General features: G+C 34.3%; 2 protein-coding genes across 4 annotated transcripts in view; one reads left to right on the top strand and one right to left on the bottom strand.

Annotated features, from left to right (window-relative positions):
- CEP85L (centrosomal protein 85 like) overlaps positions 1–21,128 on the bottom strand; it is a 173,018-nt gene that overhangs the window by 98,628 nt on the left and 53,262 nt on the right. For all 3 annotated transcript variants that reach the window (XM_032862395.1, XM_032862396.1, XM_032862397.1), the window contains exon 3: positions 18,479–19,266. In XM_032862395.1, coding sequence (XP_032718286.1) covers positions 18,479–19,266 — 788 coding nt within the window. The remainder of the gene's footprint in view (positions 1–18,478; positions 19,267–21,128) is intronic.
- PLN (phospholamban) lies at positions 2,840–12,261 on the top strand. Its single transcript, XM_032862398.1, has 2 exons — positions 2,840–2,973; positions 11,009–12,261. Exon 2 carries the CDS (start codon positions 11,110–11,112, stop codon positions 11,266–11,268), a length of 159 nt encoding a protein of 52 aa, XP_032718289.1. The 5' UTR covers positions 2,840–2,973; positions 11,009–11,109; the 3' UTR covers positions 11,269–12,261.

The raw sequence follows: 21,128 nt of genomic DNA on the forward strand, positions 1-21,128 counted from the left end.
CAATGTTACCAACAAGGAAAACAGGTGTGGGGTATAGAGGAACTCTCTATACTATATTTGCAATAATTCTGTACATCTAGGACTGTACTAAAACTTTCTTTAAAATATAAATAATATGCATGAGATTAGGAAGGAAATGACTTACGCTGAAAAATTATTTTTAAAAAGCAAATTTGCAGTGTAATATCTGTGCTTCTTTATTAATGCATTAAATGAGAGTATTTTCAGGCAGCCTAATTGTGGTAATTTCCATGATGGATGTAAACAGTATTTTCAGCTAGCTACAAACAAATATGAAATTACCTGAGATTGCTATACTGACAGTCAAATGTATTGCTAACACTTCCGCAATTTATAGTCTACAGTCAAAACTGAAGATATGCTAAATCTTATTTAGAGTTTAGTAAATAGAAAGATGTAATTTGTTTTTTCCTATCCAAGTTCAAGACTACTCAACTCTACCCATAGACTGCAGGTTAAGAATCATCTTCTGGGGGTTGCCTGGGTAGTTCAGTCAGTTAAGCGTCTACCTTCGGTTCAGGTCATGATCCCAGGATTCTGGGATCGAACCCCACGTCAGGTTCCCTGCTTAGCTGAGAGTCTGCTTCTCCCTCTCCCCCTGTTCATGCTCGCTCTCTCTCAAATAAAATAAATAAAATCCTTTTTTTCTTTCTTTTAATAATATCTTTTTAAAAAAAAACAAAGAAAGAAAGAAAGAAAAGAAAAAAGGGCCTCTTCTAAAGGAAAGAGAAAATCAGCACAGATGACCCTTGAACAACATGGGTTTGAGGTGCATGGGTCCACCTGTATGTGGATTTTTATAAATAAATTTATGTATAGTACTATAAATGTATTTTCCTTATGGTTTTCTTAACATTTTCTCTTCTCTAGTTTGCTTTATTGTAAGAATACAATTTATAATACATATACAAAATATGTGTTCTGTTTATATGATGGATAAGGCTTCTGGTTAACAGCAGGCTATTAGTAGTTTTTGAGGAGTCAAAAGCTATCTGTGGATTTTCAACCACATGGGAAGGGGTATTGGCATCCCCACCCACCACGCTCAAGGGTCGACTGTACCAACACTAAATGGACACTCTACTGCAGGATCTCTAATGGTCCAGACCCATACTTTATCTCATTAAGCTCTCACAACAAGCCCATCCCACAGATAAGGCAGGAGGTCCAGAGTTGAATCCTCAGTGTGTTGCTCAGCAGCTCTGCCATCTTTGACAACCCACCATAAACCACTTTAGAGGCTTTTATTTCCAACCTAGGCTTCTATTTCAATCATCATTGGCAATTGATAATAATAATAAGAGGTCTTTATTACTTAAGGATTGAAAGAAAAAATGTTTGTAGCACTTTGAACAAAATGTCAAACATTATTCACGCAATTTCTTTAATTTGGGGTTTTATTTTTAAGTTGTAAATTTTCTCTTAGAAATGTTCACAGAGGGTCTTTTGAAATGTTTTTTGTTAGTTTTAGCTGATTCTTTAAATAACAAGAGATTTGCTCTAGAGAAGGATTTTATCTTTCTTTGGAAGAAGCCAAAACCATCTCCATTTAAGGACACATAAGCAGCTGCTGCACCACATTTTAGTTACCCATAAGAAAGGGAAGCAGGCGGAGCTCACTCTACTATAAACATAAAAAAAATAAAATAAAATAGCAAATATCTCCTCCAAAATTACAGAAGAGATTTAAATATTAGAATTTGTAGGTGTGGTGATTGAGGTAAATGTAATATATAGTATAAACAAAAAATCAGAGAAAATAGGAAAATAATGCCTACCCCTTTTCCAAAGAATTCTTTCCCCAGTTCTAATCTCAAAGACAGATTGTTCTAGGAAGTTCAAATACCATTCCACTTACTCAAATTTCATCTGTATAGTAATTTTCAGGAAAACAATTGCTGCATTAAATGAGGCAATCCTTTTAGAAATATTACACACCTTAAATGTCTAACAAAAGGCACACCTATTTTCAAGAAAGCATCATTAACATTTAGAATGCCACTGATTAGGAATCTGTGATTATTTTGTTTTTACTATAAAGTTACTCTTGATACTGCCTCCACTTATTAAAATTTTAGTTAAGATTTTATGGTAGTTTATTACAGCTGTTAAAAAATCTTAAATACTGAAATTCGTGAATTGCAACTTTTCTTGGGGTAATATGTGTCAGTATAAATCGGAAAATTACTGTTCATAAATATATTGTTAAAAGTTCTACCTGAAGAAACCACAAATTAAATACATGTATTAGTTCTTACTTTATATGATAAAGCTAATTTTTTAAACTGAAATCAGTTAGTAGCCTGGTTTTCCCACACACACCCTTCCCCCATATACACAGTGGTATGAAGAAAGAGAACAAAATGAGACAGTAAAAGGTATTAAACATGATTCTGTGAAAATGTTTAATTACTGTACTGTTAGGAGCTAACGTTATGAAACTGTAGTATTAAAGCAACAGCAGCAATGGCACAATAAAAGTTGTTTGACTTAAGCCAGTAATATTCTTGCTCATTAAAATTCCTATATACCTATTTTAGTTCTTCAACATTATCACCATCAGTACACAATTATTTCTAAGCCTGAAGATTAATGAATCTTTAAAGGGAGCTTTCTACCACCCACACTTTTTTTTCCTCATTTATCTTCCATATACTTTTAAAAATTACAAGCAAAAAATGTGGCACAAAGTGTTAATGACCTTTCCATACTTAAAGTAAGATAAATGACATTCTAAAAATGTTTGGTTGTGATAAGACTATGTCTAGCCAATCATAACTTCAGAATTCTTGTGTGACATCATAAGTCCACCCTAGAGCACTTTTTCTCCTACACCTACTTCAATTGTTCCCATAAGTCCTCTAACAGAGTCAGAAAACTTTCCAACTAAACACCGATAAGACTTCATACAACTTCACAATACTCCATACTGTAATCATCACAACAGCCAAGGTAAGAAAAAGAGTTCACTGATTTTGGCAATTCTTGTTTTCTATAATTTAGAATTACTGAACTTTTTCAAGAGTTAATCATGTTTTATAAATTTCAGTTCCAGGTTAAACAATAAAATGTTTGATATGACAAAAACTTTAATTTCTAAATAAATGCATATCTGTTCGGGGACTATAAGAATAAGACTTAACTTTGAAATAATAAGGGTCACATCATCTTTAACCTTGGTTATTGGTTTGTCATTTGAATTTGACATTTTTATTTTGCTTTTCAAAAGTGAATTTCTGCCAATTAAAATATCTTTCAATTATGTTACCATATTTGGTGGTAATGGAGATTTCATTTCTTCAAGCAAAAGCAGTGGCTTCATCTCATTATCTGTAACTGTGCTGAGAAACAGCGTAGGACTGGGCTTCCAGTTATATCTGTGAAACTATCAGCAGTCATATGATTGTACAACATGCACAGTGCTGGCATTACTATTCCAACATCATCGTTATGATTCTTTACAGTAAATACTTAATAGAATTTTTTAAAATATAAGACAAACTATTCTCAAAATCCTTTGGGGGAATTTTTCCCTCTCTATAAACTCTACTCAACTTTTAAAAAACACTTCTAAAAAGAATTCCAAGATTTAATAAATTCTGTTACTTATATGAAATCCAATACCATATCATAAATAACAAGCTTGGAAATTTTAAAACACCCATCAAAAACACATGTAAAATTCTTTGTAAAGTTATAGAATACCAATTTGGCAATTTTAGAGAGATCTTATTTTGGTACAACATTCCTAAATATCTCATTTGAGTGAATTTGGTAAAAATGTTTATTCAGCCTATTAATGAATATACTGTTATCAAGTTACCACCCTCCCTGGTTTCTCATTATCCTTTCCTGCATTTAGACAGGGGTGATGAGAAAGAAGGAAATTGTTTTAAATGCCCAGAAATGAAGATGATACCATAAATTTTATGACTTCTGTTTGAATTCCACTTACTCTTGATGTTACAATTTTCAGTTTAATATACGAAATGTGTCTTCATTCTTAAATCTCTATCAGTCAGGACATAAAGGACACTTTCATATGTACGTCAAAATAAAATTTATCTCTGGAATTCCAAGTTCCTATGACAAATATTAACTCTATTGCTTTTTTCAAAAAGAACTTTGTAATTCCACAAGCAGCTTTCCTTAAAACATGCAAAAACATTTCTAATTTTTGCCTACCACTGAAGCACTGTAACTGCCTCTCAATATCTTTACATTCATAAAATGTTTTTCCTTTGATATCATAAAAGGTCTCTTGGTACAGGTGTTTGTTTACTTATTTACAAATTTTTACTCAAATACCTAACAAATTACATTCTCACACTTCAAATGGGATATTCATCAATTCTTTTATGGTACCAGAATTTTACTACATCACATATTGCTCCAAAAAGCTGAGAATTTACAGAAAGAGCACAAATTCTGCTGTTAAAGTTATCCTGAGATAAATCATGTATACAGGCTAATAAAAATTAGTTACAGTGACAGCTGTTCAAATTTCCAAACATAAATGCCCTATTGCCAAACATTATGTCCCAACTAGTTTACCTCTATCATAAGGTGACATTTAAGTATTGTCTTTGTTTACAAAGACAGGAGGCTTAAAATTAAGTGTAGAAAAAAGTATCGAATGAAATAAAATAGGAACAAATATGAAGAATGTTATGAAAAACTGGTTGTTTAAAAACATGTGAAAGAGCTAAAGTACTTGCTTTACTATGGGAAGTCAGTCATTATCATTTCCTGAAACTCAAATATTAGAATTATTTTAAAAGCATTTTAGTGGACAGTAAAGAAAATAATATTCCAGAAAAAAACAATTTGGTTCATATTTTTAATGTATTATTTCTTAACCTAATTAATTGGAGACAGAATAGTTGTATAAACAAAGTATTTGTATAAACAAAATTTGTAAAAGAAAAAAATTTTTAGGGGTGCCTGGGTGGCTCAGTTGTTAAGCATCTGCCTTCAGCTCCGGTCATGATCCTAGGGTCCTGGGATCAAGCCCCTCATCAGGTTCCCTACTCGGGGGAAATCTGCTTCTCCCTCTCCCATTCCCCCTGCTTGTGTTCCCTCTCTCACCGTGTCTCTCTTTCTCTCTCTCTCTGTCAAATAAATAAATAAATAAATCTTTAAAAAAAATCTTAATGTAGTAAATGTGTTGTGTAATAGATTATGTAATATATTAGACTATCAAATATATTAATTTTTAAGTAAAAATTAAATGTAAATATTAGATTAAGTCTCTAAGTTAGACTATGTTTATTACCAATCCTAGAAATAAATAGTCAATCAAAACTTCCTTCTTTATTTCTGAACAATCTTCTAAATGTACTGATATATACCAAAATTTCATTTTGGTATATGTGTGATACTGCATCTCTATTTTACATTAGGAAACAGACACAAAAATGTGAACTGCAAGGTCACAGAGCTAGGAAATGGTGGTGCCTTGGTTGGAGCCAAGATTTTAGAACTCTAAACCACATGCACATCACATCCAGTGATCAGCATGGCTTAAAAATACATCATGACACTGGCAAAGCAAAATCAACTAAAGTCCTCAAATACTGTTAATGGTACCCTAAATGCAAAGTCAGAGGACACACACCTCATTTAAATTCAAAACCACTCCATTTCATTGAAAGCTAACTTACACATGGGGCATTATGTCCTTAATAACCTATATAATATTCTCCTGATCACTTTTAAAGACAGGGATATAAGAAAGTTACAGATATCCTTGTTATTAAACAATAAACCATGGAAGGCAAAACTCAAAATAACTCACAGGCTTTAAAAAAAAAGATAGAACATACCACAATCAATGTTTCCTTTAATTTGTTTCATTCCTTAAATACTGATACCTTTGATCTATTTAGCCCTGATGTCTAAAATCTAGGTTAATTTTTCAAAACTTTTCACAAAACCACACACTTTTGCATTTTATTCCAGTTCCAATATTAAATCCTTACCTCAATTTCATTTCTGACCTGCTCACATTCTACCATTTAAAATATTCTACCCCATTTATTTTACAGTGCTCCAACAGAGAAATCTTGCTTTGTTATTTATGCTATGAAAATGATTTTCATCTAAACTGAATTAACAGTGTTCATCAGCGTAGCAAGAGAATAAACCTAAAGGTTAAAAATCAAGGAAATAATCTTTCTAAATTATAATGACCTAAAACAGATAATATGTAGTCTTTTGAACATTTCTAGAAATTGTACTTCGATGTTCTTACCCTACATTAATTCTGAAGCATATATTACCAAATAAACACAGTAAAATGAAGCCTGGGCCTACAGCTCCACCCCAGGATAATCACAGTCAACTGAGGACCTCTAGTGAATTTTAAAATGTACTCCACCTTCAGGTCTTTAAAAAAAAAAAAAAAAAAAAAAAAAAGACCATTTCACTTATATTAGTGGGGGTTTAGAGAACTAGCATTCATTTTTCCTTAAAACTTTCCTTCTGCACTCCCTTCCCACACCTTTTCCCCCAAAAGAAGAATCTGAAGTCTCAACTACTAAAGGGTTAAAAAGAATACTTTAATTGTGAATAATTTTAACATAATAAACAGATAATGAAGACAAGTCTACTGACAAAACGGCCAACAGCAATGTGACAATTTCAAAGAGAAAATCTCTCTATGCTATTGTTTAATGAATTTTCCTCAAGGCAGAGCTTTACAGCAAGGAAAACATTTCATTATGGGGTCAATTTAGGGGTTGAGAACATAGTGATTTTTATGTTTACACAATTCTTTTCATAACCGGGCAGAAGCAGCCTGAAGCTTCTTTCAAATAGCCAGTGCAGACCAACAAAGTTCTGGAATGTTGATGCCACAAAGTAACTTCAAATAGAACATCCAAGTTTAATATTAGATAATCTCAAAAGGAAAATTATTCTACCAAATTGAATTTCTGCATCCAACAGATGGATAATAAATCTATGATGAACTGTCCTGACTTGATTCAACAAGTCACAAAACATGCATATATAATCATTTCCAGGTATCTCCAGATATCTGTGAAAATGACAGTGAATAGTAAGAAAAAACAAAACCCCAAAATAATCTTAATATAGAGAGGTTCTGTACACTCAAACCTATAGAGAATTCTAACCTTCTGAACCAATTAAGTGGAAAAAGAACTCTAAAAAGTATCTGTAGGACCGCAGTGTTAGATGTGTAATACTTGAGTTTACTAGGAAAATATGCCTCCATTTACTAAAAGAAGTAAACAGCCAAAAATAAAAAAAAGCAAAATTCTGAATTCCATAAAGAATCTCAGGAATTTAAGGTTTCAGAGAGAAAGTACTCCCCAAAATTGGAAGTTCAGAAAATTATGCAAAGGACTGAAAGTACGTAAATTATAGGTGAGGATTGCTGCTCACCATATACTGCATTGTTAAATTGTTTGTTTCCTAGCAAGTCATATAAAGCAGACCACCAAAAGTTTTCCAAAGTCTACTGAGACTGAGGTTTGTTTTGCACAAGACTGCATCTAATATTACATTAAGAAATAGGACTCACTACAAAGTGAGGGCCCTTGTAGAAGCTGATATAGTACCTTTCACCCAAAATGTTGCCTACTATGGTACTTAGTTGGAAGATTAAGAGTTCCCTGTGGTTTGTCTCTTTTGTTCCTCCATTTCAAAAAACAGAATAGCATCTTGATACTTCTCAATTTCACTTTTTTTGAGCAAATGAGGAAAAGGGGATAACAAAAGACTTTATAAATCCTACAAAGAATAGTATTCTTCCCATTCCTCCAAAAATGAAAATAATCATAGATCCCACAGTATACAAAATACTGTGTGGGTACTTTTCTGCCTCTTACATGTAACTCAAGAGACAGGAATATGGCATTTCTACAACCAGATCCCTATCAAAGGATCTTTTATATTTTTCAATATTCTGATTCTATAGCCTGGGTGATTAATTAAATTTTCAAGTGTCCTTACTCCTCCTGTCCCATACAACTAATCTATATATTTCCTTTAAAAGGGGAGGTAAGACTAATTTCCATCTCCATTATTGCTGGTGCCAGGTACAAGTTCAAAACCTCCCAATACAATCCATTTATGATTATCCTAAATGAATGCTCTATTATCATCAGATAAAATGAGTATCAAGTGAAATTACTTTTAAGGATTTCCATCAAATATTGCCCTATTTACAGCTTGCCTCTAAGGAATGGAGGAACTCATCTTTAAATGTATTCATCATACCTTCATCAGTAGAGAGTTCATCTCCCTAGGGCATACCTCCTCATATTTCACCAAATACCCATCTGTACAAAGCTTCCTTCAGGTTAGTGTCAATACTAACAATTTATCTAAGCTGTAATCCTCTAAACTACATTTCTCTCTTCTGTGACAGAGACTTGAGAATACTGGAGATTATAATCTGTGTTCAACTACCAAATTCTGTTATTCTAACTGGTTAATCTGTTAGTCCCAGCACTACTTTTGATCATTAACAATTTTAAGAATCCCTCATTCAGCTTCACTCAAATAGTTGTACTATTTGTTACTCAAATAGTAACAGCTATGCACTGCATACTAGAATACAAAATAAACATGCAGAGTTCCTTATACTCATGATCTACAAGTCTACCTGGGGACATGTGAATCAAAATTAGAGCACAGCCAGATAGCTCTCCTGAAATAGGTTAACACTAAAGCCCTACTGAAAACCAGAGGAGATAACCAATTCTACTTAATGAGTAATGGAAAGTTTCATTAGGAAGTGATATCTAAACTGGGCCTTAAGGATCAACTGAAGTTTGCCTGGCAAAGAATCAAAGGTAGAGCGGGGGGGTAGAGGGTAGACATTCCAGGCACAGCCAGAACAACATGTGCAAAAGACAGAATCAAAAAAGGCAATGAAGTATTTATGGAAAGGTGACATGTTTCATGTGACTAAAGTCCCACTCATCAAAGTGTCGGGGTAGGGAATGACTCTTGCATATATGCTTCATGATGAACAACTAGCCAGCTTCCTCCTTTTCCATGTTTTTTCTCGAAGTAATTTTTAAAATCAGAACTTACTGACCATTTAAGTCATGAAACTTCATAAAAATGTAAGTTCTAATAGGAATGACCAATGCTAGTTTTTATTCCTTTCTTAACTATTCTGTTATACATTCTCACATGAACTAATCAAATACATAAAAGAATGAATCTTCCCCACATTTAACCAATAGCAGAAAAAAACTTAAAGCATGCATTTTCTTAAATGACGAAATAAAAAAGGCTTTATTTCTACAGTATTTTATCTGAGGAATTCAAACAAAAGTAATTAAATTAAATTTAAAAACACACTTAAGATGCCATCTACCAAGTAGTAGGGGTGTTAACAGCCCTTGTGTTGGACAACGAAGAATATATGTTACAGTCATATATATGTCAGGGAAACACAGGTTTTACCAACTCTTTAAGGGAATGAAGTTTGATGTTAAGTTAGCTGTTTGGATCTCCTCACTATAGATCAATACTAGAAGGAGGCCAGAGTCTCCAGCCAAATGAAAGCACAATCTAGTATATAATTCAAAGCTAATAGAGCCAAACTGAGGTACTGAAACTACAGAATCTAACAACAATTTACTACATGCTTTCTTTGTAAACCTAAATTCCTAGTTCTCACTGATCATGCCTGAAATACATCTTCCCTCTCCCATTCTTTCAGTTCTCCTCTCTGCTCTCTCCAGCACTAGCCTCTCTCAATAGAGCTGACCGCTTTATCTGGGCTTTCGTGGAATGTGGAGAGATTAGGGAGAAAATGAAATCTGGATACTGGGATAGGTGGTAATATCTTGATCAACAATGATATATCAACAAATGTTAACAGCAGTTAAATTACAGGCTTTTTAAGAAAAATTCCATCTCTAATTTCTATTTCAAAATTTATAAAGAAATATCATAACTGACAACAAAATATCCCCGTCTTAGTAACTATTATCTCTAGATGCTTAATTTACAGATAATTTCTAACCTCTAATTTTTCTATAATAATGCATTATTTTATTTTTGTTTCACTTATTACCTACCACAACTAATTAATTAGACAGAATAACTTATGGAAGCTCTGAAAGAAAGCAAATGAAAACCACCATTCTTGAGTACAGGTCATTTCTAAACAGGGACTGTCTGTGGTACACAGTGAGATAATGATAATTTTTTTTAAAGATTTATTTATTTTAGGGAGAGGGAGAAGAAGAGCATGTGTGCATACATGCAGAGGAGAGGGACAGAGGAAAAGAGAAACTTAAGCAGACTCCATGCTGAGTGTGGAGCCTGATGGGAGTGCTAGATCTCATGACCCTGAGGATCACGACCTGAGCCAAAACCAAGAACGGACGCTGAACCACCACTGAGTTGCCCCAAGATGATCATTTTATTACTATGCTTTCTGAGCCTGAGAGTCTTCAGTACTTAATATCCAGTCTTGTTAAAATGTTACTCAAAATAGCATATTCTATAAAACTACAAAATCATAAAAAGGGATGACAAACATGTAAATCTATAGTTCTGCTATAATACTTCCCATTTAACTTTTATTTTGGACTAAAATCAACATCTGCAAAGTAATTTCTTACATGCATTTGTTTTTATGAGATTTTCTCTGATGCTATTAATACACTAATATTCACAACAGTTATGCTCACAGAGAAATAGTCTTTATGAAACCGTATGTGAGAACTTTCGCTCAAGGAAATCGTCTGAAATGAGCTGCACCCTAAACCAAACTATACTTCTAGTCATTTTGAGGAGGAAGCAAAGACTTAAGTTCTTACACTCCAAATACAAGACAAAAAAGACATCATGGTGACCCTCACCAAAAAAGACTACATATTTGATGTCATAAATACAAATATTGAGGAAGATGAATTAATACGAAATTGTGTCTTTACCTGTTCAGAGAATAGGTTACATGCATGATCCTAATCCATTCACTATTTTTACATTCCAGGCTATCCAAAAGAAGAGAGTGACGGAGCTCCTATTTGGCTGCCAGCTTTTTACCTTTCTCTTCACCACTTAAAACCTGAGACTTCCTGCTTTCCTGGGGTCATGGAGAAAGTCCAATACCTCACTCGCTCTGCTATAAGAAGAGCTTCAACCATTGAAATGCCTCAACAAGCACGCCAAAATCTTCAGAACCTATTTATAAATTTCTGTCTCATTTTAATATGTCTCTTATTGATCTGCATCATTGTGATGCTTCTCTGAAGTTCTGCTGCAATCTCCAGTGATGCAACTTGTCACCATCAGCTTAAAATATGTCATCCCATGAAGAGGGGGGAAAAAGTACTACATAACAGACCACTTCCTAAGTAAAAGAATTTCCTTTGAAAAGGTCAAGATTCAGGACAAAACAAATTTTTAGCAAATGTATTCACCCGTGGGATTGTGTAAACATGAAAAGAGCTTTATCTTCAAAAATTCAAAATGACTGTAAGTGTGCATAATGTAACTGTTGAATTCAGAAACTTACAGAGCTTCTAAGTTTCTATCCCACATCTTCTCTGAGGATGAAGTAGCTTTAGTTTTGAAATTGCACTGCTAACCAGTTCATTTCACTTATAAAGCATTAGCTTCACTCTTGGGGGTAAATATAATTTATATTGTACTGTAAAAGCCTCCGTGATGTTTATTATTTTTCAGGTCTTCACCAAGTACCAAAATAATCATTCAAATGAAGAGTCATCATTTGAAATAGCCTACTGATTTCTCACATCTGTTATCTTATTATCTTCAGAACTCTTTGTAGTAACTCGCATAACCTACATTATAAAATAGAAATTGTATTATTCTTTCTTTGTACTACACTAACATTTTTTAAAGTTTATGAGAACCAAGTAGGAAAAGTAGGGCCATACTCTAACATAAATAAAATTTCTCTTAACCAACTTTTTCAAAGAATTACAGAATTCTAGTATATGAAGACAAACCATAAATCCGTTCTCCGTAGTACATTATGATCAGCAGACAAGAACTACTGGTTAACTTAACAGCTGACAGAATGATTAGCCATAATTACTAATACACTAACAGAAGAGAGTCTAACCTAACTTCAGGCACTGTAGTTGATCATCTATGTAAGTAACTTAATCACACTATGTCTTTGAAATTATGAAATCTTAAGACTTTAGGATGATTTTATAGATTGTCTTCTATTCTTAAGCTCAGCCTCAATATAGGCAAGAAGAAGAATTTTAAAAAGGAATAAAAGGAAAATGCATTCTTTTAAGCATTAAAAGAAATAAAATTTTGGGTTCCCTAAAATTAATTCTTTGATCACCTTTTGACAGGACCTTTTTGTCCTACAGTTCATAATAGAATAGAACTATTTTTCTTAACCTGTCAACCAAATGGTCAATACCTACTTGGAAGGCCATTCTACCATGCTAAATTATAAACCCAGCAATATTAATCTACAATTTTTTTTTCTTTTTTGCTGAATACACGTTCAATTTCCTCTCTCATCACTTAAAAATACCCTCCTACTCATAACAAGTAAAATTTGGTACTGGAAAATACATTCATTAATTTGTTAATTTATCTTGATTCAGTTTAGCATTAGGCCTAAAGTGGTTTATACCTATACTGCATAATCTAGTAATTTTAACTTTAAGACATAATACTAATATAGCAATACTAAAAGAGTAGAGAACACATAATTTACTGTATGATTTGCTAAAATGTGGTTACTAAAAGAATTTGAGAAGTCAGTACTGACCTTTATATGCAAGTGCAACTAACAGATTAATCAAGAAGACACAGTTATAAATTTTTTCTGGGTACCCGACAGGTACTAGAGATCGGGGGGTAGTTTTGATTCACTGATATTTGAGGAACAGACGAAAAAGGATCTCATACTGACGGGGAGATTTCAGCGAAGCCTCATCTATGGGCTGGAGATCCCTACTATCAACTAAGTGGCTTAAAAATAATAAGCAATACATTCACATCACTGGTATAATTACTTGTGAAAAAAGTAACCAAGTTCTATAATTAGCTGCACTGATGTTAATATGTGAAAACCTGAAATGCTAAATTCTGTTCCTTTCATTGTATTGTTCATTATTACAACATCAACATCAAACTAGAAAATGTGAAGTTATGGAGTATTTCCCTAAGTAAAATAGAAATAAGTTTTTTGTTTTTCTTTCTGACTTTAAGTGAAATTAAAAACCTTTTTCTTGAGGATTAAAGTATACTGTAATTCAGATTATAAAGTAGAACCAAAAAACCTATTCTTTAAATGGAACTTATTTATTCTGTTTATCATTATATGTAAAGAGTAAGATATAATAAAACAATGTATTTAAAATTTTTAAATACCAAATGTTCTTTCTACTAGAGAATAAAGTTTAATCTTAACTTCCAGGATACTACAAATGAACTAATTTTTAAATGTTTAATGTTGCCCTTTATATAGTAGTTGTTTCAAAGTATTTATTTAATCCAAATCACCTATATCAAAAAGAACCTTTTTGAACTCAGTGAAATCGTTTTGTTTTTTTTTTTTTAAGATTTTTTAATTTATTTATTTGACAGACAGAGATCACAAGTAGGCAGAGAGGCAGGCAGAGAGAGGAAGGGAAGCAGGCTCCCCGCTGAGCAGAGAGCCCGATGCGATGGGAGGCTCGATCCCAGGACCCTGGGATCATGACCCGAGCCGAAGGCAGAGGCTTTAACCCACTGAGCCAACCCAGGTGCCCCGAAATCGCTTTTTAATACAACTCATGATTGATATGGCCATAAAACAATCAATATAAGCAGTTTCGGTTTTGTAGATTGTTTTCAGTGAGTGACTTTTCTCAAAGTAAGATCAAGATTTCCTCATATAGACACAAGAGGGCAGACCTACATAAAATAATGAATTTTCTACACTTTAGATTTTATTTCTCCTCTAATTATTTTTTAGTCTTCTGGCAAAGTGAGAAACCAGTAAGTTTTTTTTTTTTAATTTGCTCTTTTGATGTATAAAATTACAAGCCAATACTATGTAGAAAAGTTGAAAGATTAAAAAAGGTCAAACATATTACTAATTTATTAAAGCATATATACAAAATGCTTTTTAACTACCAAGTGAATGTGTCATATTGTCACATCCTATCTAGAGTGTCATAGGGTTCACAGCTTTCAGTGCAGTTAGATCTTAAACAGTAAATAAAAAGGACAAAAATAAGAAAAAACAAGAAAACTATTTCTTTTCAGAGTATGCAATAGAATACATAAAACACTCTCATGTTAAAAATAAACCTTTTTCATTTTTTAATCATGTTAAATAAAAACCAAGTCATTTAAGTCATTTTATCCAATTTTTATTTACATTCTTGATTTATATAAAGTTTTCAGCAAAATATGCTGAAATCACTAGGTGTCAATATTTTGGCTGACCAAGCCTCATCATGATTTAAGTGGGGTACAAAATTTTATCTTCCTCTCTTTAAAAAATGATTGCAACCCAGAACTTAGAAACATCCTAGGGAATGTAAGAGAAAAGAAGATAACCAACTTCCTCAATAAACAGACCATTTCTTCACTTCTGTCTGAAAAGATGCACTGTGAGCTTAAAGGAATCCAATGGATACTGTTGTGTGTAGAGGTATACACCTTGCATGCCCTTCCCCCATTCTCCCATCCTCCAGAAAAGAAATAAAAGAAGGAAATGGTAAGGGATACATTCTTTCCAAAGAGAAGGCAAGACTCTGGTGGTCTTTCTTTTCTGCTGTAGGGTCAGAAAGGTTTTGGGGAAGGTGGGAGGAGAGGGGTGACACAGAACAGAGGAAAGACCCAAAGACAGTTTGCACATGGAGGTCTATATTCTAACCACCTAAAGGCATAGATAGCCTCTCTTCATTTACAAAGGAAAATGTTTCAGAGTACTACTCTACCTGCATTCTAGCTGAGTTAGTAGGAAATCATGGGAATCCAGGAATAGCATGAGCATGTGACTGTGAAGCTGACTCAATGATTATTCCTAAGAGCCAAGCCACATTACAATATTAACCTTTGGAGGGAGAAAAGCAGGGAAAGAAACTGTGCAGAGATCAAATGAGATAAACACTTTTGAGAGCTACTAGGTTCTATATAAATCTATGGTGGTGTTAGATTATGACTCTGCCAAATTCCTTTCCTTGGTTGTAAAGAGAGAGGCTTCTTTCATGGTGAGAGTTTAGGAGCTGTGCCTAAAATTCATACACATTCTCACAATTTATCAGATGATCTGATCCTTACTATGGCTCTTTCCTTTATGTAAAAATTAGACAAAAAGGAAGTCAATTCTTTAAAAGGTCTTTTAAGAAACAACTAAGATAACTTTTATAATAAAGACAGCACTTGGAGGCTCCAAGGAGAAGGTATTTAAGAACTGTTTTCTGTAATAGTCCAAGAAGGGAATGAGAAGAGAAGGGATCATTTAAACATGACAACTGAAGTGTCTTCAGTTTTCTTTACCTGCTTTCATCTCTCTACTATAACACTTAGGAGCACAACGAAGAGACCCTTTCAAATACGGTTCATCAAAAAGCAGGACATGTCAGGGTGTGTGCAAATGTTGTCCTCTAGTAGCCTTCTTCTTCTATCATGTACTAGGTAGAAGATTTAAATATAAGTTTGGCTCTACAGTGCACCTCCAAGCTTCTTACCCTCTTTGCATAGCTTCAAGGTTAGGAAAAACTCCAAAGCAGAGGGTTTTCCAAGTAGAGTAAAAGAAGTAAATTAGTACTCACTCCCTTAAATTCATCCAATTTGCTCAGTTATCTTTCTATCACACCTTCAGGTTGGAATATTATTACTTAGCACCCCATGGACAACTACAATTCTGTGCACACATACCAGCTTGAGAAATAACTGCCTGATCCCTGTTCTCATATAATCACAGAGCATTTGAGAACTAAAATATAACAGCATTTTAAAAATTAGGTTTCTGGAGTGCCCAGGTGGCTCAGTCGGTTAGGCATCTGCCTTTGGCTCAGGGCATGATACCAGAGTCCTGGGATCGAGTCCTACATTGGGAAATCCCTACTCAGCAGGGAGTCTGCTTCTCCCTTCCACTCTCCCTCTGTGCTCTCTCTCAAATAAATAAACAAAATCTTTTCAAAAAAAGATTTTTTTTTAATTATAAAAATTAGCTTTCCTATCTTTCAATCACTTGAACTGATAAATCACAAATCTGGTTAAATTGCTCTTCTCTGATTTATATTTCAAACATCATAATAATGCTTCCTTTTGGTTACGTGGTTTTTATAAATAATCAAGATTGTTCAGTACTGTGCCCAAAACAAGAATACATGGGATGTGTTCAGGATTCCCCTGTAAATGTAGCATATTCAGGTGTGTGTATGTTTTGGAACTCAGATTTGCGACGTTTCTAGATAAGTGATCTCCTTACCCTTTCATAGGATATATTTCTTTAATCTTTACTATTTTTTATTAGTAGCAGTAATGAATAGTAATTTTAAATGCTTTCTCTAAGGGAAATTTTATAATTTCTGATAGGATTAGTTTCAGAAAATTCTCGTAATAAAAAACGGATGATAAGATTTATAAAAAAATTTTACAGATAATTGCTTTCCCAGTTAAAATGAGCTGTGGAAATTACTCTGGAAAAAAAAATTTCCACATCAAGAAATGTACATATTTACATGTTACTTTAGGGGATACATGCCACTTTTATTTAATGTGATATTTTATAAAATGCTTTCCTCAAACTGATTAATCTTTTTTTTAAGATTTTATTTATTTGAGAGAGGAAGAGTGCACACAAACAAGGGGAGTGGCAGGCAGAGGGAGAGGGAGAAGCAGGCTCCCCACTGAGCAGGGATCCCAATGTGGGGCTCAATCCCAAGACCCTGAGATCATGACCTGAGGCAAAGGCAGATGCTCAACTGACTAAGCCACCCATGTGCCCCCTGATTAATAAATCCTGATACCCAACTTAATCTTTTTTTTTGCTTACAAACCTAAATATATATCAAGCACCACCAAAACTTTAAAAATGACTTTAGTTCCACCTCCTCATTTCATAGACGAAGAAATGAGAAGACATGCAGCTAGCCAACAGACCCATGAAAAGGTGCCCAACATCACTATCAGGGAAATGCAGATCAAAACCACAATGAGCTATCACCTCACATCTGTTAGAATAGTCATGATCAAAAAGACAAGAGATTACAGGTATTGGCAAGGATGTGGAGAAAAGACAAAACCTTGTGCACTCTATGTGGAAATGTAAATTGGTGCAGCCACTATGGAAAACAGTATGAGGGGTTCCTCAAAAAATTAAAAATAGTGCTACCATATGAACTAGCAATTGCCCTTTTGGGTACTTAACCGAAAGAAACAAAAACACTAATCCAAAAGGATATACGCACTCCTATGTCCTCCGGAGCACTATTTACGAGAGTCAGGACATGAAAGCAAGCTAAGTGCCCACTGATGAATGAATGAAGAAAATGTGGTATATATACAATGGATTATTATTCAGTTGTAACAAAACGAAATCTTGCCATTTGTGACAACATGAATGTAACTTGAGGGCATTGTGATAAGTGAAAGAAGTCAAAGATAAATACTGTATCATCACATTTACATGTAGAATCTTAAAAAAAAAAAAGAAAAGAAATCACAGAGAACTAACGGGTGTTTACCAGAGCCAGGGTGGGGTGGACAAAATGGGTGAAGGAAGTCAAAGATAAAAACTTCCAAGTCATAAGGATGTACTTACTGTACACCATGATAACTCTAGTTAATAATACACTATCATATATTTGAAAGTTACTAAGAGACAAAATTTTACAAGTTACCACAAGGAAAAAAAAATTGAAACTATATATGCTGATGGACATTAACCAGACCAGACTTAGACTAATTGTGGTGATCACTTCACAAAACATACATATATCAAGTCATTATGTTGTAGAACTGAAACTAATGCAATGTTATATGTCAATTATTCACTGATTAAAAAAAAAAATAGAAGAACAGAAAAAGAAACTGAGGCCCAGATGGAAAAATCATCCAGGTTCTGAATCTGATAGAGACAAAAATCCAGGACCTCATACTCCCAAGTTTATGTTCTACTATACCAAGCCAGTTCCTTTGTCTCTTTTACATTTAAATTGAAAATGTGTTGCTTTGTTCATTTTTATGCTCACTTAACAAATGAGAAGGAAAGTAAAGACGAAGTTAGGTACAAGATTTTAAGTTTTTCATTTTAATCAGCCTCAAATATTTTTTAACTTTTGTTTATCAAAACAGTACTTTGGGAGTTTATACCATTTATGCTTAGTAAGTTGAAGGAAAAAGGAAAAGCAAAACAATCTGCACTAATGGACAGACACACTGTTCTATGCTTACTGCAAGTGTGCTACTTCCTGTACTCATAACATCCACTGGAGGGAAGCACACACTAGATTTTGAGCCTTACCTGCACTGGTGTTTCATTTTCTTGTCGAAATTCTTCAATTTGCTGCTGTTGCCAAGGAGCTAAACTGTAAGAGTCCTCTGTAGTTCTACTTTCCAAAGGGTTTGTCCGCAACTGCTCCGTAAGCCACATCTGTGTCCTCACAGAAGGCTGAATGGGAACTCCGCCTACCGCCTGTTGACCCAGCATTAAATATTTCGGAGGTTCAAAGGCCTCTGCACTTGTCATAATGGGCTTGCTTTCAGGTAAGGCACTGTATGTCATGTCTAAGGTCGGTCTCCTAAGAGTGGAGGAAGAAGCTCTAAAGTCCTCTTTGCTACAGCTCTCGAATTTATATTTGCAGTCCAGAGTTGATGATCGTTTTTTATTTATTTCCTTGTCCTCTAGCTTAAGCATCTCCATACTATCATGCAAGCAGCTAGGCCCAATTGTTCTTAGTTGAGACATTAAAACCTTGGCTCTCCCTGTCTTTTCCAAACCACTCCTTGACTCATCAGCATGTACAATGCTACCCTGGCCGCAGTTATCCGGGGCAGTGAGTTTGGATAAAGATGACCATTTCCGTAGAGGCCGGAAGTCCTTCATGTCTAGTGAAGAGTCCTGCTCTCCCCTACTATGGTTTCCCAATGTTTGCATGAGGCTTGCACTCCATTTTGAGCCATCTGTCATCAATGATTCCCTATGTTTGGAAACTGAAGCACTGGAGTTAGATGGCATGACATGGGCAGTAGGAAGAGTAACCAATGATCGACTAGGCTTAAAAGATAACGTGCCACTTGAAGTTGAATGATCTGGAAAGAAAAAAGAATGTCAAATTAGTTATAATTTATGGGAAAAAAATTTGCTAAATGTGAAATGCCAAAACAAATATCTGAATATGGTTTCCCAGCACAAGTTTTTCAGAGACACTTTATCAAAATGCAGTTATTATTATGTTTATCTGAAACAAACCAAATATTTTCAAATGTTATTTTCTAAAAATGAATATATAATGAAATATATGTCCATTTACCATCTACTTACAGATGGCAAACGACTAGAAAACAGGTTTATAGTCACCCTACTTAACATAATTATTGCTACTTTTTCAAAAGAAAATATCCATCTCCCCACTGGGAAGTCTTATTCATCATCTAGCACTGAAGCCTCAGAAATAACTCTACTAGAAAATGGTTATTTTTCACAGTCTTTCCTAAACTGTGGAAACCCATGCCATATTCAAACATTATAGCACCTCCCCAAACTCTAATTCATATCAGAAATATGGGTAAAGAAGATCCTGCAATAATGGAATACAATCAGAAAGCACTCTAGTAATATACTTGCAGACACAGAGTAGTTTCTCCATTCCCAGTATGCCTTAAATGGCACCTTCAATGCTATGTTTCCCAAGCTAGAACTCCTGGAGTCTACTAAGACTGCTACCTTTCTCTGCATATTCACCAAACCCCTAAGTTGTAAGCCTTCACTTCCAAAATGATGACACAGTTATTGCCTTAGGTCAAGCCCTTACATATTATTCTTCTACACACAGTAACAGTTTTAGTAGGCTCCACTGAAACCCAAACCACAGATAAAGACCTCTCTCTTCTATGAACTTACCATTAAGTGACAAATTATCATCAAATGTATTAAATTAAAATTAAAGATTATAAATTTTTATCAGAGGACACTTCAAAGGGGGATAATAATTGAAAGTGTGAAGGGAGAAGAGGTGAGTGGTGAAAGGCAACTTTCAAAGTTTATTCTATACTTTTCCATACTGTTTGGTTCATACTAGAGTATGTTTAATACTACTTGTGAGCTTTGATGTTGTCCTAAAGAAATAAAATAATGTGAAAAGAAATGATGAAAAGGCCATAAGAAAACTCAGATGAGAAAGAGCCAGGTAGACTAACAATGAAACTCCAGCACAGAATTTATTCACCTGGAAATGAAGAAAAAAAATATTACAGATGGAAGAACACAAGAAAAGTACTATAGCGAACACTTACCATGCTCAAGCTTCTCATCAGCTTGTGCAGAATCTTTCGATACTCAGGGTAATTCCCACATTATAAGTCTAATCTCCCAAAATTAATTTTAGACCTCAGATTCCCAACGTACTCTGCAACTACGTACGGTGTAGACATTCAGAAACACCTGCACAAGATCTCGGTTAGGAAGTGAGTCACATATGAAAATGGCTCTGTCCGGAGCTACTATTCCTGGCTGGTACAAACAACAGCAGAGGCATTAGCCTTCCACAATGACAGCACCAGCAGCGGTCAATCAAGGTCTGGCCCAGAGTGGCCGCAATTGGGCAGCACTGGTACTTGGTGGGACTGGAGAAGTGATGGTTCTCAAAGGTGAACTGAGGGAAACTACCTGTAAGTTTTTAAGCCTGGTTCTCCAACCTTCCACCCCCCGCCTCATTCTATGAGGTACTAAACACCTTTAAATAAATTCCTCATTAAGCTTCTGCAGATTAAGAACACAAAACGAACCAAGTATGAAGCCAGAAGAATGCAACTCCCAAAGAAAAAAACAAATTATTCCGTTTATCTGCTGTATGTAGTATCAAGAAAAGTTGCTCAAAGGAGGAGGTTAACATTTAGAAAAGTTAAGTATATTGCTCAAGATCATATAACAAGTAAAGTCAGATGTTGCAAAA

Source organism: Lontra canadensis, unplaced genomic scaffold, assembly GCF_010015895.1.
Source record: "Lontra canadensis isolate GAN:19392208 unplaced genomic scaffold, GSC_riverotter_1.0 scaffold23, whole genome shotgun sequence".
In the NCBI taxonomy this organism is placed as follows: domain Eukaryota; kingdom Metazoa; phylum Chordata; class Mammalia; order Carnivora; family Mustelidae; genus Lontra; species Lontra canadensis.